The following is a 20,448-nucleotide window of genomic DNA, read 5'->3' as shown; positions in this document are numbered from 1 at the left end:
CTCTAGGTATCATCTTCCGCAAGCCACGAATTCAATCGTACCTCTCAGGAGGCCAGTAGTCCACCGACAGGCCAATGGATAAAAATGGAAATGGGGAATTGTTTGTTAGCATCATGAGTCCGATAAAATTGTCTGCTATATATGCATGGGAATCTAATATCAGATCACCAACGAGGATACATAGTAGTGTCCTAATATGGGATCTTCTGATTGGGGACTATGCCTATCTGGGTACAATACACCTATTGAATAACCCTGACCCTGGAAACCTTGGCTATTACTTAGATGGTAAATCACTCTTCTTTGGTTTGATAGCAGATAATGCACGGGAGAGAACCTTCGCGGAATCTATACTTTAAATTATGAATAAAGGCAACAGGACGATGTAGCAGGCTGGCAGGGACTGGAAGATAGAGATCACTCTCCCAACATTGCAACATTTGCTAAACACATTCGAAAACCGTTGGGATACTAGATGCAGGGCCCTAATGATTCGAACCGGAGTCTACCCCTTTATATTACTTTGTGTTTACTTTCATTCGTTATATGCATGCTCGCACGTCACAATTGTCAAAAGTTCCCATGATTTTAAACCCTATCCCAAACAAATCGCGCCCGATCAGAAACATTAAATATTCGTTTTTCACACATCTGCTCAAGACTCAAAGTCTGCAGGTAACAAAAAATGACCCCAACAATCTCTATACAAGAAAAGAAAAGAATAAATAACATTCTACTCCTCCTTGGCGCCTCCGCGTCCGGCTCTCTCAGCCTCCTCAACGGCCTTCTTGTCTGACTTGACATCGCCGCCCTGCATTCCCTGCATGAAACCGGCCGCCTTCCATGGGCGCTTGAGGTCTCCGCTGGCAGGCTTTCCGAAGATGTGAATCTGGACGAGCTTGGATTCGAATGCACCCTTGAGAGGGATAATGCCTAAAAACAGTTAATACCAGGAACTAGTAAATGGCTGGAACGGTGGAACCTACTCTGGATCAATAGAGGGTTTGTGTACTTGAAGTAGATGTGCATGACAGCCATCATTCCAACGCCCATCAAGACAGCCTTGTAGGCTGCGCGCAGCTGAGTCTGATCATAAGCACCGATGGTTGTGGTGGTGAGCTTGGGTTCCTCGCCTGACATTGGCGGGGCAGGTTCAACGTATTTCAGCGTGGTATTATCTGCGAGGAAAGTTGTTAGTTTGGATCTCGCTAGTGATTTCAATAAATGAGAAGTAGGTCAAGCTGATCAAATGTGCTCGCATATGAAGAAAGAACAGGGTCCAAATCTTGCGATCAGACCGCAGAAAAATTCTTGCAGCAAGGTGGAACAAGGCTCGAGCTTTGCATTTTAACGGGGGCGATAAGCAAATCGAGCGTACGAACCATTTTTCTTCTTGATAACCGTTCCGACGTAGACGTACAGACCCAGGATAATCAGGTTGGAGAGGAGATACATCCCCCTGATACCGTTGAGCCATGTTGGGTCCTCGAAGGGAATCTTCTTCGATACCTGCATCATCCCCAGGATCACAACAAGGTTGGTTCTGCATTGCGACAAAGCCGATTATTAGCAGTGAAGGGAAACAGCGCCCTGAAGATAGAAACTCACATTTGAGGGTTCATGTTGGATGTGTGTGATGGTGTTTGAACTAGGTATTGATGGGCTCGACGAGGCGATGTGTGTGTGATGGAGGAGGTTGAGGATGGAAGGAAGAGATGAGGGCTAGATAGGTAGTTGGAGATTCTGAAAAGGACACGAAGGCGTGCGACCAATGCGTGGCGTAGCGTGTGGCAGGCTCCCGTGGCGGTGAGAACTGTGGCTCAAATTTATTATGTTTGCGGCCGAGAGCCCGAAAACTCAACCAAAAAGAAAAAAAAAAACCCTTATCCTAGGTAGCTTGACACCTGAAAGGAGGTCTTTACTCTACCTAATCTACTAATCGGAGCATGTACCTACATATTATGAAGGTACAAGTACATGTAGGTATGTAGCATAAAGGACAAGGTGGCGGCAAGCAGAGATTTCAGATTTGATGTGCATCAATCGGCTCGGATAAAGCTGCTTCCCCACAGTTCGAAGGAGTAGAACCTTCCATCACTGTGGCTGATAAGGGGGGAAATTCCACTTGGGTACTAGAGGCATTTTAGGGAGAGCTGTCGAGATTTCCCTTGAACTCACACCTCTCATCCTCCAGACGACCTGAACTCTGCGATAGAAACAAAACTTGTCATTAGTCATCCCATTCGAATAGAACGGAGGCTCTTTCTGCTCCTGCACGTGACTACAAGACTTTCTGCAGCAACCATTCCGACCCGAGTCTCAATTGACGTCCGAGTACCGTCTTGGCATAACCAGGCTTATGCACATAACATCACTCGTTGATGCTACGGCGTGTCGTTTTCCGAGGCCGATGTTAGTGGTGGTGTGTGCATATGGAGTAGATGCCGTATTGCGATTTAACTAGAGATATCCGCCAGGTATCTGTTCAATAGAACGTATGATCGTGTATAATATTAATACTGTCTAAGAGAACGTACCGATACGGCCTCCACGTTTCGTGTTCATGACCGCCTAACACTCATCGGTGTTGAATGCGATCGACAGGCTCTTTCTGTTTTATGCGAGACCGCAAGCAGGGTATCTCACCTCTCTCTCCCTTTAGCATTATGTAAGTAGGTACATACAGCCACTCTGCAAAAGTGTTCGTGATTCCGATTTCGGAGTGAGACACACTTTTGCAGAGTGGCTGTACATATAGTGGCCTTTTGTATTGTTGTTGCTGGCGTTTGTAGACAGCATGTACATACATCATGTTTGAAATACGAACGAGACTGACGCTACAGCCAGAATTCCAGTCATTCCAGCAACTACATGTACATGTAGTTCCTTCTCACATAAAGATAGCCCAAGCTCGTCAATCCCACAAAAATCGATCCCCGCATCATTTCTGGCTTGAGAGTTTGTGCCACATATTAGTAGAGCTCTCACATGCACATATTTACTAAAGGTTTACCTTGGTACCAACAGACAAGCAAGCCCTTTACCATCGAACATTAACTACAAGACCACTGGACTCATACGACGTGCAGTGTACCAGTGGGAGACGCGTGATGGGGTCGGGCCCGCGTCTATCATCCTTGCTGCCCCCAAGCAAGTGACGCCCAAGGCAACGGCGTCCATACGACCAACAGGGCAACTCATTCAGGCCGACAACTGCAAAACTAAGTATTAATCGGGGCATTTTAAGGTAGACCAGCCCATGGGATACGAACAATTCATCCTCTTGAATTATATCTGTGTATAAATTGGGTTTAGTACCCAATCACACCCCCGGGCCCAGTGAGCGCGTCTAGCGACCGTTAAAGGTACAGTGACAGAAACATGGATAAAATGACTACCGCAGTCTTTGGCAATGCCGTACCACTGCGGTAACACTACCGTTTACTTCGTCAAAATACGGAGATAAGCGGCATATTCTCACAATGCCGTACTGATGAGGTATCAGTTTTACCCCCATTTCTGATAGTGTAGTGTACCTACTAGGGTGTAGCGAAAAGCGATCAGAATCTGATAAGAAAGACAAACGTATTTATCGTAGTATTCACTTATCACTTACCCTCAATACCCGGTACATCTGAACTCAAGTCATAAGTACCTAGGTACCCTTCGCATCCTGGGGCTGAGATATGCTTCAGTTCTCACGATTGAGCTGACTATAGCCCGGTGCGCGGTCTAATCCCTGCACCCGCCTAGCCTTTACGCCTCTATACTATACAATAGGCTACACAGCTCGGAAGGACACCGAATTCTTGAAGTATAAACCACAGCCTCAAGCCTTAACCTGAATTTATATAAAACGGGCACTGATGGCTTTTATCGTGCCAAAATATCACCATACCCCCTCTGCCTTTGAAAACACTTACCATGTCGTTCGGATTCAATATCGGAGAACTTATCGCAGCTATCGGAAACATCTTTAAGTCGAGCTCGGAGATCAATGGTTCCAGGGCTGAACGAGCTGAGCTTGCCCAACAACTCGGGAAGTTTCGTCTAGCACTGGCAAATGCTAAACGGTTGACCATCGATCTAAAGTTGTCTCAAATGGCTATTGAATCCGTTGAGAAGCAGCAGCTTGCAATTGACGCCTTCAATGTTGTTCGGAGTGTAGGGGAGATAAAAAGAAAATCCCTCGACAGAAGAATCCCGGTCCCCTTAAAACCAGGCTTGAATAGGAGCCTTCCAGATCGGGATGAAGTAGCTTGCAAGGAAGGGAACATGAGGGAGACGCTGGATGACCTTAGGAAGAAGATAATGTTCTTAGAACTTCTCCTGCAAGAGTGCAACTCGTAATCATCCTTTCCGCTTTCCCCTACATTACCATAGCCATTGTGTTTACTGACTTCTATGGCCTCCGAAGAAATACGATCCAGGATATCGATGGTCCTGCCGCCCCAAAACAACTGCTCGATTTCGAAGTCATCTATTTTATAGACGCATTCGATAGACAGCGGGTTTTTGACTTTGAAATGTGCAAAAGGTGGGAGGTATGATACTTATAATCAGCTTCTATCGTGTCTTGTTATAGCTTCTTACTCTACTGCTCTTTGACAGGACTTCCACGATCTTGTAAAATTTAATCTTAAAGACTCGAGTGGGAAGGGCTGGGTGAATGCCGGACAATACGAGATATCGGATGAGACCACAGGAGTTGTGTTGAATGCAAAGGAGTGGGATACACTCATCAGTCCAGGGATGACGCTTTCCATGGCCATGATACTCGAAATCGAAGTTGAGGACACCGAAGAGAACAACAACTGTCCATCATGTGACACAACACATTGTGGAGTGAAAGCTAATGATCTTCAACAGCTGCGTTGGTAAGCGACCTTTCTATACATGTAACTGTGATATAGATGTAACGCTGATGCATGATCCGCGATATAGCCCCGAATGCGAAGCGGTGCTCAAGACCACGTCAAGACAGCAGATTGATCAACCGGTAAACGATGACTCCATCACAAGTGACTGTGAATTTGACGGCAGCGGTGTCGACGCAAAACCTGACGAAGAACCTACATTTCTTGAAATTTCTGACCTGAAAACCTTCCGCCGGTTTCACGTATACAAAATCATATTTCACCGCTAAGAGCAAACTCCGTAAGCAACCGATTGGTCCCACATGTTACTGGTAGACGTTGCTAATATTCTGTCACTCGCGGGCCTCACAGACCGAGTGCTTTAGATGTAGCATTGGCACCCTTCAACTGTCCGCTTTTGCGTCTCAGAAACCGGCTATGCAACTGAAATCGATACAGATTTATCGCTTGAACATGGAAGCAACAATGAGAGGCTTAGGCTCGAGGAGATAGTCATAAACACTTAATGTGAGCTAGAAATGCCAGGATAGAACCTATAGAGAAGAGATTCGGGAGCGTATTGTAACCAATTATATATAACACACAAAAAAAGTTGTAAAGAAATATCTCAAGCTACCCAAGTTGAGCCTGAAATATGAAACGGCTTGGCCCAGCCCGTCTCAGGGTATTTAACATCTACATAAGCTTGTGAGGTTAAATATAAGAACTCAAGTCGAGATATCGAGACAGTTTGCGCTTGACTCGTAGATCGCAACTATCTAAACTTAAAAGATTGTCCATCGCGACAACTTATGTGCCACATCAGTATCATGAAAACCGGAACCCCGCTCTAGGCATTCTTTCAAGACGCCTAAATTCGCTGCTGGCTGTAAAATCCTTTACTGGTTGGTTCCTTACGGCACGCGTGGGCTGAGAATCACACGTGGTCTCTTGATAGCTGCGCCACGGTCATCATAATACTCGTGAATTTGTGGAATGGATCTGCATATAGGTAAAATATTGCATAAGACCCCATACCTGGTTAATTGTACTTGATGCAGGCAGCAGACCTAGTTGTGTTGAATTCAAAAACATCATAATTTACGAATATGATGTAGTCACATAGCACTAATATACAGGTAGTCTAGAGCCGTTCTGATAGCTTACTATCAAAGAGCGTGGTCTTAGTTATAGCAAATTTCACAATCTGCGGACACGCATTGTTTATTTTGTGTTCACAAACTGTCACTCGATCATGCTTTGTCACTCGAGTCATAATCCATCACTCGTGTTGAGAGAGGTTGGGCGAAACGAGACGAATCAGCGGATATTCAAGGATCTAAGCTTCGCCTATCATCATTATATATCTTCTATAGTGCCAAGGTCTTTTGTAGAAGGTCCTAAGAGGACATCTACTTAACACCGTGACCTTATCACCTTAAACGCCACATTTCCTATTACATAAAGGAAAACATCGCGAGAGTTAATTGAACCAGGATCACACATACAGCATACGTAAAGAACTCTAACGTTCTACCCAGAAAATCTCTCTGGGGCTCTGATGTACCCCATAACTGTAATTGAGCCGATCTGCAGACGTTAAGCTATCATAACTTAAGACTATGGCTTTCGGGTCGCCGTATATGATACACACGGTGTTTATTGTAGACCTGATTATCAGGATGTTGACAGTCCGATTCTTGGTATTTTCCTGGCTCTAGATATTACTTGGATATGTCCCTAGGTACCAAAATTATCCGTCGGTACACAGTTTTGGGAAGATAAGGTTCTGACTCTGAAATGACAATTCTCCTTAAAGCGTAGTTTCGCATGAATAACCTAAATATAATAAAGTTATAACTATGGGGTTCTAGGGACCTAGTAGCTAGTTTGAAAATATCAACGAACTCTGAACCCGCACACCGGGAGCCTATGTTAATTGCTCCAGACCCCGTGAATCCCTGATAATTCCGTCAAATGTTCCCTTTCTAGGCATGGTATCCCGCAAGTTTGGCATGCTAGCACATAGGAAGGTGATTGAATCAGCTACTGCAACATCGTTGATCATAAATAACTACCCCAGAAACACCCATAGTGATGTAATCTGCAAATTGCGCTCCATATGTAATGGGATTTTGTGTTTGAGTATCGTAGATATCGCTTACAGTCATCTGAATACCTGCATCGTTCAACATACCCTCTGGGATCTGAACGTGAGGGCGGAGACCCATTGGTGGCGCACCACGAACCCAGGTGATGATACCGTCGGGAAGAGAAATTTGGTTGTCTTCAGACTTAACCAGGACAAGTGAACTAGTGTCGAAGTCTTGGATATAAAGCGCAACAAGATCTTTGGTCGATCGAGGCACTGTTACCCTCGCGAGCAAGTTTATTGATGCCAGCTCCAATCTAAACATACATATATATCAGTTCATAATATTCTTGTGGCCGAAAGAGGTCATGTATCTGGAGGATTATACGTAGACGGAGCCTTCATACCACATCCGGAACCGACAAATCCCAGGAACTGGTTCAATCCTCATGTCCGTTTCATTGCTGTAGTTCAACCATCTGGTAATAGCGGGAATTCATGGACTATCTTCATTGTTGGATCCAACGATTTTCACACTAATGATCGATTTTTACAGACAGTGAGCTAGAACACAACGATAAAGCAGTATCGTTACTATAATGTAAGTTGGACTCTCGATGGCTCTCTTAAGAAAATGCAAAACTGACTATATCTCAGAGGGAGGAAATTCAGCCGGGCTACCCACAGAAAACAGAACCGACGGCTTGGATTTATCAGGGTCGCTCCTCGCATGCATTCCAGGAAGACACATCTTATCTGGGGCCTTTTAACGGGCATGTCAACGGTGCTCTTGTAATGAAGGAGCTAGAGAATCTAGAAGTCAGTCGTGCCCATGTTTCGCAGAAATAATATGGTATAACTAACAATTGTATGATAAAGGCCTTGATACCATGGGAATCAGTACAAGAACCGAACTTCAATTAATGCTTCAGTGATGCCGAGGAAGCTTCGTTCGTAAGTGCACCATATATCTCCCCCGACGGCAATCTCTTTTCGGGTGTCGGTGATGCAAACCAACTCCAAATAACCATACAAAATGGCGTGACCAGATCATAGTACACTCAACATTGAAGAAACGATTTTCCGGAGCCTTCTGGAGACGCTGCGTCAAGCACAAGAGTTATCCAGCGGTGGATGTCCCACGTGTTATTAACCACCACTGTCAACACCACCGTTACCGCAGTGAACCCAAACTTGCCTGGTACGGTGTGGTTCGCACCTACAGGTCATTTTATCAACAACATGATGCTCAAACTATCCAGCTTTTCAGACCTTCTGGTAAAGTCACATAGTTATAAGTCCTGAGTCCTGAGTCCACTGAGAAATAGTTTCTGACATCAATATTAGCCTGGGTATCCAAAGCTAGCTTTCACGGATGAAAACTACCAAAAGGCGATTGATGAACTTAGGCTGCATCTTATACAAGAGAACATGACCGATCAAGCTATCCCGAGATATGAAAATTTTGTTGCAACGGCAGGTACCCTTGGTGGCGGGAAGGAAACCGGCGAGCACGAGCAGCTGCAGCTCAGTTTTGTTGCTATGAAAAGAGGAGAAGGTTTACTATTCGTGGCCCTATAGCTATCATAGGAAGATGCCTAAGGTGCGTAGAAAATGCAATCCATCAACAGCACGGTATCTCTTCTTTCCGAAGTAACCTTCAACGCTCTCATTATGATTGATACCTGTAACCTCATTTACTTATGGGGGGCGTGGAGTCTTGATTCAATATATATGTGCCAACGGCTACGGCTTGAAACCCTACATACAACTGGTTACGACCTAGAAACAAATCTCATCAAAGCAGTTGAAGCTTCAAAACACGCCAATGATGAAAATATGCCGGAATACCAATTCCTCCAGCTCCGAAACGTGCGGACAAGTGTGCACAGAAACAATATCTCAAGGTACTTAACGGCGGTGGCGTCATGATCACGGTTGAGTACTCCTGAGGGATTAGTAGAATACATGACCCTTGCGGAGTCCCGCCAGCGAGTTTTTCAACCACTTCCATTGCAGGAGTTGCCGTATCCGCTGAACTACGCCCCAACCAAACCTCTTGAAATGACTATGTTCGGCACTACCCAAGAAATGCCCGAGCGGGGAGTCAATTTTATCGAAAGCTGGACTTCGACCTTACGGGGCGACAACCTACAGTTAATTCCTATAGGCCCCAGCTTTCGCACTAGTATATATATGAGAGTTATCCCAGGGCGGCCATGCGTAACAGACCTTCCTCTCAGACATATCCCATGTGAAGATCCTCGCCGTTTCAACAAGATATCCGGTTACCCTTTCGCTTCCAAAGTGAGATCTGGAACAATTATTCATCGCTGATTATTCGTTAGTATTTAAAATTACCTGTTTTTGCTCATGAGATTCTGAGGGCTTAGTAACAGGAATTCTGTTGACATTTGGTCATGCTATAGCTATTTGTAATAATCGTCGTATTTTTGAGTTTTTATATCGAGATCCTGTTATGAGCATGTCTATTGAGATCGTTCTATGCTTCACAACTTGATAAACAACCTATTATTTACTATGTAGTTCGCAGTGTGTTTATATCACAATTCCGTGATCCACTACAAGCAAGAGAGTATTCAATTTTACGGATTTACTGCGTTGATAGCTCAATTGAGTGATTCATGATCACGAATAAACTTAAATCAGAGTCAAAACTCTCTCGAAAACGCCCAATATTCACTATGAGGGATATATCTACACACAGTGACTGATACCAGCGCGTGACCTGAGTATATCGCTTCTTCGATGGTGAGAAGGTAAAAGTATTTTTGATAATCGACGTCTCTTTACCACGTATCAAGAGGTTGGAAATGAAACTATCTCTAGTTCGAACTTGGCCAGATTGAGGCTGTCTCAAAGCAAATGCCTCGGTGGAATATGACGTACCGAATCGATGTCCAACCCGTTATAGAATGGATATCGATATCCTACAGTTCACCAGCTAACTGCCACGCTATGTGTCGGTTAATTAAGTAGTTGCGAGGAAATCCTAGTCATATTATAGCGCTGCAACTGCGTTGGTCAGCCTTCAACATTACAGTCGTTTACCATCTCTTGACGAATACTGCCACTTGACGAATAGGGGTTCCAAGAATGGCAAGCTGTGAGATCTCCAGTTCTTTTAATTTCTATTGGCTCAAAGTCCCCTGTTCGTCAACTGGCAGTATTCATCAAGCGACGGTAAACGATTGTACCGGCCGGACCAACTAATCGTTCTCGTCATACATAATCTCGCTCCGTTTTTGGAAAAGATATCGCGCGCGTGCGCATGCATTATCTTTCGCTTCACGTAGATCAGTCTAGATCTGGCGATCTTAACATACATGATCCTCCTGTCGCACGACATGCTAGAGACTACATTCTATGCTCCCTTCCAACTGAGCTCCTAGCCGTGCGCGGAAAACATCTTTGGCCCTTTAACTAATGCTTAGGTACGTATGTTTGATTAGCAATTGCAATGCAAGAAGATCCTACTATCCCTTGTCTCGTTGATCTCGTTTTTCTCGTGCGGCCTTTGGAGTATACAGATTTAGAAGGACTTATAAGTAATAATTCCAATTTACTTTATGGTTTCGAGTCCTATCATCTTGTCCATTCTGAATAGGATTATTTTTTTTTACTACTTGCATCAACCAGTTACTAGTTCTATTTTCTCTTGTCGTTATTAAGAAATAAATGGCTCCAGGATTCAAGAGCCTTACATTGGCCGACAATGGACACGATGATACCCAAAAAGCAGGCGAGATCGAACCCACATGGCAGGACAATGTTTCAAAGTTATTCAGTGCACCATACTGGCTTCCTGAAGATACCCGCGAATCTATCGGAGCTTCATGGATCGCCATGATGAAATTCTGGGGACCCACCGACCTGTCAAACTACGATCATGTCAAGAAAAAGGCCACATCCATCTACCAACATTGTCGATCTAAAACCATGCCTCTCACGGATGATCCGTCTCAGTACTTCCCCGAAGAATCTCTCGAGCTCATTCGGCACTGGGCAAATCAAGGGTACAGGAAAATCTCGATGGACCCCTTTGTCCGTGAGACCGTCATTCCGGAGCCCCAAGATCCACCAGTGACGTGGAGGAACAGAAAGGATATTCGTAATTTGACTCCAGAGGAACTGCAGACGTACCGAGCTAAGCTCGAAGATATACTTGGGGTTGGGCGTGTTAAATCCAAGTGGCAAGAATTAGGATTTCTGCGTAAGTTGTTCGAATCACAAATAGGATCAATACTAGGTAATGGCTAAATTAAAACAATTTGGGCAGATGCAAACTGGTGCCTGCACTACCAAGAGGCAACATTCCTATGGCATAGGGCTTACCTTCGATACGTTGAGGAACTGATCGACTTTCCTATCCCTTACTGGAATGGTCTCGCAACCGAAGCCAAGGACCCAAACTCGGAGTTTTCAGGACTTCCGAAGGAGTTCTGCGATGAAGAATACGAACATCCAACGAAAGGGACGAGACCGAATCCTCTAAGATACGCTCTGGCCCTCGTCGATGATCCAGATACAGAGAAACATAGATTTGTAGAGCGAGACCCTATATTGTATTCGAGAGAGGCCGGTGAAGAGTGGAACCGCAAGGTTAGAATGTTTGAGCTTTATCAGGAACAAATCGGATTCTCTTTACAGCAAGAGATATACAGTCAGCCGATGAATATAACGCAAGAGCAAGGGCTACCTTACGGGACCCCTTGGGCAAATATCCCCGATTTCGACGAAGAGCAACCAGACGAAGACTATCCTTATCGGGCAGACTTTGACGGGCTATTCGAACAGCCTCACGATAACATTCACGGATGGATTGGCCCTGATATGGTTAGTGATAAATTCTCAAGCGCTCCAAGTATTTCAATCGTGTTTTCTGAATCATTGAATAGGCAAACAATTCCTTTAGTGGATTCGACCCTGTGTTTCTAAGTTATCATGGGAACATAGACCGGATCACCGAAATATTTCTCCGTTCTCGGCGTGGTCTTACCTTTACATCAAGCTTTCCCCTCCGCCCTTTCATCAACCAAGCTCGTGAATTGAGCTATTCCGACCCACGCGAATATATCTATACTACAATCGGTGACATGGCAAAAAATACGAAAGTTAACAATTACACGTATGCCCTACCGGCCTCACCCGACCAAGTACATCTCCTACCAGCTATCAAGGGAAGTGGTAGGCCCAAAGGCGCACCATACGCTATTTTCAGGAACGTGCACTGCAATAACAAGAGCTTTCATATCGATGTCTTTACTCCATTCGCAACATCTCTTAACCCGGACCCAGTGGAAAACCCTCACTATATTGGAAGAGATACCAGACTAGGCATGGGTCCCGGTAGCAGCGGGAAAGGACCAGAGAATACAGATAGGTGTGTTAAGAAGGGTGTAACAAGGATTTTTGATGCTTCGAAATTTGAAGAGGGGTTACGGAAAGATGTTAGTAGTGATAGTGATATGCGTTTGAAACAGGTGGTTACTAGTTTAGAGACAGGTATTGTCGTGCCTGAAGAGGTGTGGAGGTCGTGGGATGGGTTTCAGGCGGAGTTAGTATGGGGGGGGGGGGGGGGGAAGCTTTGACTAGAGGGAGTATTAGCTTTGACTAGAGGGAATATTAATCGATCCATACAATAGTTGTTTTTCTCTATTTACACGTGCGTGTCCCTTCGAGCTACTGCAAATAAATATGAAGGCGAATTTTCTTGGGAACAGTTCAAAGTCCAGGAATGCACGTTTAGGGTTTTCTTGTATAATTACAAGTATTACTCGCTATAAATTCGATAGTGATATGAATATGTAGTGCCTATCGCGATGATATTACATGAGTCGAAGATGACTTGACCTCTAAGAGAAGTCCTTATCCAGCAGGTATCAAGAGCCAATCTACGCCCACTGGGGTTTGTCGTGTTTCATTGGTTGGATTATGTATCCTTAATCATTGACATGCCATCTGATACCTACATGTAAGTATGCCTAGGAATACAAGAACTCCACAATTCTCGTCTTTTCACTCATAGCCTCTACAACTGTTAGAGACGGTACTAACCCCCAGTCATGTCTCGTCTTGTGAAATGAGGATACCGGTCTCCTCTTGTCTTGCCCGTCCCGAGATAGGCTTGACAAAATTGAGTGAGCAATTGTGAGCCAAGACCGAAACAACAAGCTTTGCACAATGTCTTTATCTCTTCCTTGATCCTTCTATAGCACTAGTATATATCTTGGTAGATTTCAAGCCGGTATCGAGACCAAAAATATTTGGTGTCGAGCTGTTTGAGGTAAGAGTCTCGAGACAACACTTCAAGACGCCTCAGCTCATAGAGAACACTCAGGCTATTCACTCACCAATGCCCCACTCAGAAGATTGCGTGATAAATATCATTCCACTTAGACATCCCATCCAGAAGCAAAGCCTAGTTGGCGTTCATCCAGGGACTGGATAAGGAAGACATGTATGATATCGATATCAATAACAATATGAATGGATAACTCTACGTGTACGGTATTCCCAAAATAATACTTGTGATAGTTTCTGCTATCTTAGCGATGGAACTATTCTATTGCACATGTTGGCTAGATGGATATCGATATCAACTGGACACGACTCACAGTTAGCAACATCTATACCCCTACCAGGTTATCCCTTCGTCCGGCGATGCTTCCCACCTATACTCGAATGCCACAATTTAGGTGTGCGATCGATTAATTGAATCGAGTGCGCGAGCAAAAGCTACAATCTTGGCACCGAAATTGAATTGGCAGCATCTTTCGCCAGACGGAGGGCCTAGGGATAGCGACACTCTTGAACATCAGATCTTAACTATCGTAATTACTGACAGGCTAGAACGGCAGATACTAAACATCCCCGCACCAGCTTTAGTAAGCTACTATCTACTGTTTCTTGGGGTCCGTTTGTAACGGGGTTACCTATTGAATTTTGGTGGGAACGACTTATTGTCATATTCTCTTGGCAAGATTGATCTATTTAAAAGTACGAGCCGCCAAACTTGACCAACCAGTTTATTTGGCTTATTTCTCGGGTGAAGTGGCCAACAGATTGACTGAAATAAAACTTCACTTCAGCTAGCTTTTTTTAAGCCGTCGTCCAATCGCCTCCAACAGGCTAGTGTTAAATAAAAGGTCTCACTTATCAAATAACAAGTCATCAACTTATTCAAGAGGTAGCTTATTCAGCTCTGGAAAGTTGATTGGTCAACAAGTTGGTTGCTACACCAGGTAGTAGGTATCCCTGGTCTGCTAATTCACGCGTTGCCTGCCTATTCGCCGCCGAGAGTCGAGTGACAGTACATGAATATATCACTTGCAGGTGAGTCTCGCTTGCTCAAACCGGCCTAACGACTGCACTCCATGGCGGTCGGCCACACTCCTCGTGCTTTTTGTAGAGTATTGGAGTTATGCAGGTTTCATGCGTGGCTCTTCTCTAAATATGAAGGTCAGCTAATCTAATCAGATCACGGCCCGTAGTGACTAATCCAAGACCTAAATGCCAAACCAAAGCCAATGAGAAAAGTGCACATTCTATGATTCGCCTGCGCCGCTGCAGCAAGACGGCCGCCGTCCGCTTCCCAACAAGCACTGTGACCGTGACTCCAGTCACATTGCCTAGGGAATGTGCACTTTCGCAAACTCTCCGAATGAACATGTACCCACATGTATCTGGAGTACACACAAAAGCTCCGAGCCGTGACAAGTAACACCTCCGAAGTACATGTAGGTACTCGTCGTTGCTACCTCACCTGAAGTGAAGCCAGAATCAAGGCTACTTCACCTCGCCTCCGCTCCCGCATCTCTTCTCCCAGTGCTCAAGCGCACGCGGGTGTGCATCGAAGCGAGGCCGAATGCACATGTATGTGGGAGGGAGGATCGAGAATAGATATTGCGGGATGGGAATTGGGACTTTGTCTATCTAGGTGTACATATCTTCTATAAATACCAGTAGCTGAGTTGTAAGCCTTGTGGCTGCCGGTGATTGGCGATGTGTGGTTTCTAGCAGAGAAATGAATTCCTGCACTTTCGTCTGATCCTGGGGGTGATCCGCGTAAATGGGTGTTGGATGTATCGTGGCCGAGAGGACCAGTTGTTGACTTAGAGGTGGTTGAAATAAGCTTTTTTCAGCTGTGTGTAGCATGCAGAGATGATGGTTAGTTCCCGTGCTGTAAACTTTGGATCTGGGGGATCTGGAGGACGTTTTGCTGGCTCCGGCCTCCACATGCACCAAAGAAAGACTAGATGTAAGTTCAATACTACATGTAGGATTGATCATGAACTGGTGCAGGGAGACGTTCCTGTTGTAAAGTGATACGGTGTGTACGTCCTAGCTAGATGTATGTACATAAATATCTCTAGGTAACCTTGTTCCCAGACCCAAACTGTGGTGTTGATATTGTATATATCATCGTGAGATATCCCTTCATGAAATTAAATTATAAGTGAGATTTACAAAAACCGGAATCTCTCCTAGTCTTTCTAATACATCAATCATCTCCCTGGCCATCGTAAACCTTACCACAGTCGTGATGGGTTAGGGTTTCTTCCAAAATGGCCGCTAGTGAGCGCCACACGGCCTAGGAAATGTGTCTAAACCGGCCACGAACTGAGGGTTGAAGCTTGTTTCGACGCCTAGCTTGTCTACGGGTAAACAGGAGAACGAAGTGCATACCCTTCTCAAACCGTACACCATCTCGATCCTGATTTAACTACGGGTTCTTGTGCAAATAGGATCAGAACACCAACCATTTCACGTCTTAAGGGCCATAAGATGAGCTTTCGTCCTAGAACACGGTTTATGATACAACATCGGGACAGTATTAAAGAGTCCTTGTGATTGAGTTGCTTTAGAGCCGGCGTGAATGCATGGCTAGCTAGGGTGCGTCTCGTTCAACGGTTACGGTTATTGGATTCTGCCTTGAGATGGAATCAAGAATTAAGCATTCAATTGAGCTAGCTATCCACTTACATGTAGTGCACTTCTTTCGAACGATCAGCTATCATCGGTCGAGAACTAAGCCTTTCTCAGTACCATCCACCTAGAGTAGTCTCAGCTCACAATTTTTGATCGGACCGTACGGCAGCGGCTATCTCCACCTGATTGTTATCTACCTACTCCACCACCGAGTTATCACCGAAGAATTGCCGAGTTTTTTCAAGACAGGTCGTTTGACACTAGAAAATAGCTCTCTGTGGAGAAATGCGGGGACCCGAGACATACATATATCACTCGTCCTTTCCGTGGACAAGCGTGAGATCCATTTACTCCGATACAGAATGGCGTTGTAGTGGCCACAGAATGGGCTGGTAGTACACAGGAATCCGCACATGGTTGACCCAGTGGCGGCTGCTTGTTTATCCGATGGATAATCAAGATCAGGTTAGGGTTTGGGTTAGTAGCCATGCGCTTTACTCTATTGTGGAGCCAGGGGGATACATTCCATCGATGATAGGGGGTGCGTATGATGAGCAAATACCAAAGAAAGTTAGGCAGACGTTCGATATATTAATTTAGAGGTAGAATAGTTCTACACGCGCATTCGTCTTGATTAATTCTCCGAATGGACTGACCGATGGTAATATAGTGATGCAAGTGCTGTTCTTGGCTTTATATGGATAATCAGGCAAGAGAATAAAGTAAAGTACAGAAAGTGCGAAGTACAGGGAACAGAGGTGTAATTTATATTAGGTGAGTGCCCACCGCGCGTTTATCTTTAACTGCCTGAGCTTTGCTGTTTGTTCTGTAAGTTGATCGATTTTAACATGCTGCTATGCAACACTGCCAGGCTGTGATTATCATGGGGATTATCATTGAGGCTTTACAGATTCACAGAGTTGCAAGACGTAATACTCATATCAAATAGCCACACCGTGCAGAGAAAGGCGCCACAACTACTATTCCATAACACGCACCATAATCGCCCAAATAGCCGCAACACCTTAGCTGCCAAGCGCTAGTATATCCCCCGTCAATTGAGTACATATATGTGCTCCACTCTATATACGATAGTGGATTCATTTACGGCCCCTAGACGCCAAGTCGGAGCCACCAAGGTACAACAATACAATAGCCGCCATTCGAACGGGCTACTCTCACGTTGATCCTCAACTAATCTCCTTGTCTCTCCCCACATACACATCAGCTACGCGAGTTCTAGCTCTCTCTCTCAATTGGCAATTGGGTCTGTGCCAATGTTGAAATCGATTGATTACAAAGTTAATTGCGTTCTTTTACACCCCGGTCCACTGGCATAAAGGAATTATCTAACTACTTCAAGGGGTAATATAATGCTACCCCGGAATTATCTCTCGGTACCTGCCTTAATAGTACTCTACAACGCCCCAGATCCGCATATATGCGCGGGGTAAACGGGCCATCATATCATTGCCAGATCTATCGACGGTAGAATAAACTCTGCAGGTTCCATGGCAAAGACCTGCTGCTTCCATAGGCACAAACAATATCCCAGCAAACTACCGCATTTTTCCGTCTTCGTCCGCTGATTTAGCCCCCAAATTTAAGCTAAACCTGGGTTTTGAGGATGGTATGATGGTATAAAGAGCTTGATCTCTCTCGCTCCATTGGAAGCAACTTTTTGTTCTGTCCTCACCACTCAGCAGTCAGTCAGTACAGCAGAATGCGTTCTTCCACCATGAGATCCAGAACCCTCCTCGCCCTCACGGCGCATGTCCTCACTGCCGCCGCCCTCGTCGCAAAAGATGGAAAGACCGGGAAGCTCCCCGCGTTGGGCTTCAACTCATGGAACGCATTCCGCTGCGACATCCACGAAGACAAGTTCCTCGTACGCCACCCCTACATCCGTCCATTCTCCTTCTATAGCTAACACATCAATTCCCACGTATATAGATCGCGGCGCAGGAGATCATAGACCTGGGTCTCAAGGATGCCGGTTACGAGTACATTAACATTGATGACTGCTGGTCGCTCATGTCCCGTGACAATGCCACAAAGCGCATTCAGCCCGACCTTGAAAAGTTCCCCGACGGCATCAGCGGAACCGCGGACAAAGTCCACGCTCTCGGCCTCAAGATTGGAATCTACTCTGATGCCGGAGACCTCACCTGCGCCGGATATCCCGGATCCCTTGGCTACGAGGAGATTGATGCGGAGACATGGGATGAGTGGGGTGTTGACTGTACGTTGCCTATATCCTTATGGTGTGGGAGTAGCGCTGATGAGAGCAGACTTGAAATATGACAACTGCAATGTCCCCACAAACTGGACAGACGAATACCAATACTGGCCCGAGTACTGGTACGGTGACCACGAGGACCAGGTCGGTGGTACCCCCGCCCCGGCCGGCTACGACTGGTCGACCTCGAAGACGGCGCTGCGCTACAATCGTATGCGTGATGCGCTTCTGGCGCAGTCGCGTACACTGCTGTACTCACTTTGCAACTGGGGACACTCGCACGTTGAGCAGTGGGGCAACCAGACGGGGCAGAGCTGGCGCATGTGGGGTGACATTGTCCCCATCTGGGAGGGGAAGGATGATTATTCATGGGGTTTTAGTAAGTTTCTCGATTCAAAACCCTTGCAAATTGCGAGGCTTGAAACTGACTGTAGACGTTGATAGTGCCAATTATCAATCATGGTATCTTCTTCTTGGAGTGGAGCAACTTCTGGGGACACAATGATCTCGACATGCTAGAAGTTGGGAACGGTAACCTGACGGCCGAGGAGACACGAACTCACTTCGGCATCTGGGCTGCCCTCAAGTCGCCCCTCCTCATCGGCACACCCGTAAGCTCTCTCCCTCCCCCATAAAACCCCCTAAGCTAACACTACACCACCAGCTCGATGTAATCCCCGAAGAAGACCTCGCGGTTCTCAAGAACTGGGAGATCCTTGCCTTCAACCAAGACCCCACCTGGGGCGCTCCCGCCCTCCCCTACAAATGGGGGATCAACCCCGCCTGGACCTGGAACCAGACCCATCCCGCCGAGTTCTATAGCGGTGGCTCCGAGCGCGGAATCCACGTCTTCATGATGAACACGCTTAACAAGACCGTGACCAAGAGTGCGGTCTGGGGCGAGATTCCCGGCCTCAAGGCGGGAAAGAAGTACGAGGTCACTGACATGTGGACACACAAGAAACTCGGAAGCTTCTCCAAGAAGCTTGATGTCAAGCTCGCGGCTCACGATACCGCCGCGTTGTTGGTGACGGAGGTTGGCGGAAAGCACCCCTTCCCTAACCCGGCAGCGTTGCCAAAGCCGAAGATTTACGAGACAAAGCCGAAGAGGTGGTTGGCGCCGGAGCTCATCTAAGGACTGCTGGGATGATGACACGAACGAACGAGCAAGTGTTGTAGAAGTGATAGACATCTCTGTAAATTATGTGTTGTGTTGTGAAAAATATTAAATAAGTGCAATACTATGATTGGTCCAGTGTCTCGCGGCTAGCCGGTTCTGTGTATGCCGAGAATGTTGCTACTCTCGGACCGGGTTATTACTATTCTCCCTCACTCGAGACACCACCACTAGCTGTAGGGAGAATACATACCTACACGCTCTAGAGTATTCCTCTGCCATCGTCACTAGAGACACTGACAGCGAAATGTGAAGCATGGCCCCATGAACCACAGGGCAGGTACCTACCTGCTCTAGTAGCCTGCCCCTGATCTGCCCACAATTCACCGACCTACATGGTACATCATTGGGCCCGAACCGCGTGGAGTGTTCCATCCTGTCTGGAAGCACAAACTCGGAAGTGCATGTCTCGCCCAGGTCACGTCACGTCGTCACGAATCAAATCTTGAAACTGGGACCACGCGCCCAATTGGTTATCACTTCCAATCACGGGTCATGCCGGGGCTCGTGGGGGAGAGATAGAAAGAGAGAAAGAGAGGGCCTAGAGATCATGGAGAGAGTCAAGCACATGCTCTACATTCTTGCTATGTAGGTAGACTGCTCGACATTACATACTGTATGTACTTACTCATGGATATTTCAGCATCCTCGGGGCCAAGTCCGTATTCAATCTGTCAGGCGTTGTACATGTATGTATGTAGACCTCACTAAGTAGAGTGCTCTACATACATACTTCATGTGTTGTGTTTCTAGGCAGAATTAAACCTACATATATGACATGCATACACTACATCATACTTCACGCTGAAAATTAAATTTCAGTCAACCTAGGTAGACATTCAACAAACATACTTCTTGTTCTCTACCTAAGTACTCCGGACGAACACAAGGCGTTTATCTTGTACACCCGCAGGAAAAAAAGTGAGGAAACAACGAGTGCAACCAATCAGAACCCTGATGAAAAAGTGAAAATGGAAACGAATAGAAGTAATATGACTACACAATGAGATACAGAATAGATACTACGGCCTCTGAACTATATATACCACTTTTTATGACTTCCCTTGTTCTTTACTACTGCTGCAATTCTCTTTGGTATGCTGTCAATGATTTTATATACATTTTCCCAATC

The 20,448-nt window shown here is 45.8% G+C and overlaps 5 protein-coding genes across 5 annotated transcripts; 4 read left to right on the top strand and 1 right to left on the bottom strand.

Annotated features, from left to right (window-relative positions):
- Window positions 1-733: 733 nt before the first annotated feature.
- H6S33_011159 (uncharacterized protein) lies at window positions 734-1,622 on the bottom strand (the record flags this gene model as incomplete). Its single annotated transcript, XM_044842659.1, has 4 exons — window positions 734-933; window positions 987-1,178; window positions 1,383-1,543; window positions 1,609-1,622. The coding sequence occupies 4 exons, from the start codon at window positions 1,620-1,622 to the stop codon at window positions 734-736; spliced, it is 567 nt and encodes a 188-aa protein (XP_044695927.1).
- A 2,302-nt stretch (window positions 1,623-3,924) lies between these two features.
- On the top strand, window positions 3,925-5,242 carry H6S33_011158 (uncharacterized protein; the record flags this gene model as incomplete). Its single annotated transcript, XM_044842648.1, has 6 exons — window positions 3,925-4,346; window positions 4,418-4,544; window positions 4,612-4,877; window positions 4,945-4,999; window positions 5,148-5,157; window positions 5,229-5,242. The coding sequence occupies 6 exons, from the start codon at window positions 3,925-3,927 to the stop codon at window positions 5,240-5,242; spliced, it is 894 nt and encodes a 297-aa protein (XP_044695926.1).
- Window positions 5,243-7,397: 2,155 nt separating this feature from the next.
- Window positions 7,398-8,529, top strand: H6S33_011157 (uncharacterized protein; the record flags this gene model as incomplete). Its single annotated transcript, XM_044842637.1, has 6 exons — window positions 7,398-7,403; window positions 7,517-7,549; window positions 7,606-7,767; window positions 7,850-7,902; window positions 8,022-8,226; window positions 8,296-8,529. 6 exons carry the CDS (start codon window positions 7,398-7,400, stop codon window positions 8,527-8,529), a joined length of 693 nt encoding a protein of 230 aa, XP_044695925.1.
- Window positions 8,530-10,647: 2,118 nt separating this feature from the next.
- Window positions 10,648-12,586, top strand: H6S33_011156 (uncharacterized protein; the record flags this gene model as incomplete). The annotated part of the gene is made up of 4 exons (XM_044842626.1): window positions 10,648-11,182; window positions 11,249-11,805; window positions 11,868-12,526; window positions 12,577-12,586. 4 exons carry the CDS (start codon window positions 10,648-10,650, stop codon window positions 12,584-12,586), a joined length of 1,761 nt encoding a protein of 586 aa, XP_044695924.1.
- A 5,037-nt stretch (window positions 12,587-17,623) lies between these two features.
- On the top strand, window positions 17,624-19,274 carry H6S33_011155 (uncharacterized protein; the record flags this gene model as incomplete). The annotated part of the gene is made up of 5 exons (XM_044842615.1): window positions 17,624-17,788; window positions 17,854-18,142; window positions 18,192-18,518; window positions 18,584-18,750; window positions 18,804-19,274. 5 exons carry the CDS (start codon window positions 17,624-17,626, stop codon window positions 19,272-19,274), a joined length of 1,419 nt encoding a protein of 472 aa, XP_044695923.1.
- Window positions 19,275-20,448: the final 1,174 nt, after the last annotated feature.

Source organism: Morchella sextelata, assembly GCF_020137385.1.
Source record: "Morchella sextelata strain SCLS chromosome Unknown scls_6, whole genome shotgun sequence".
NCBI lineage: Eukaryota > Fungi > Ascomycota > Pezizomycetes > Pezizales > Morchellaceae > Morchella > Morchella sextelata.
This window is presented reverse-complemented; position numbering and strand designations above follow the sequence as displayed.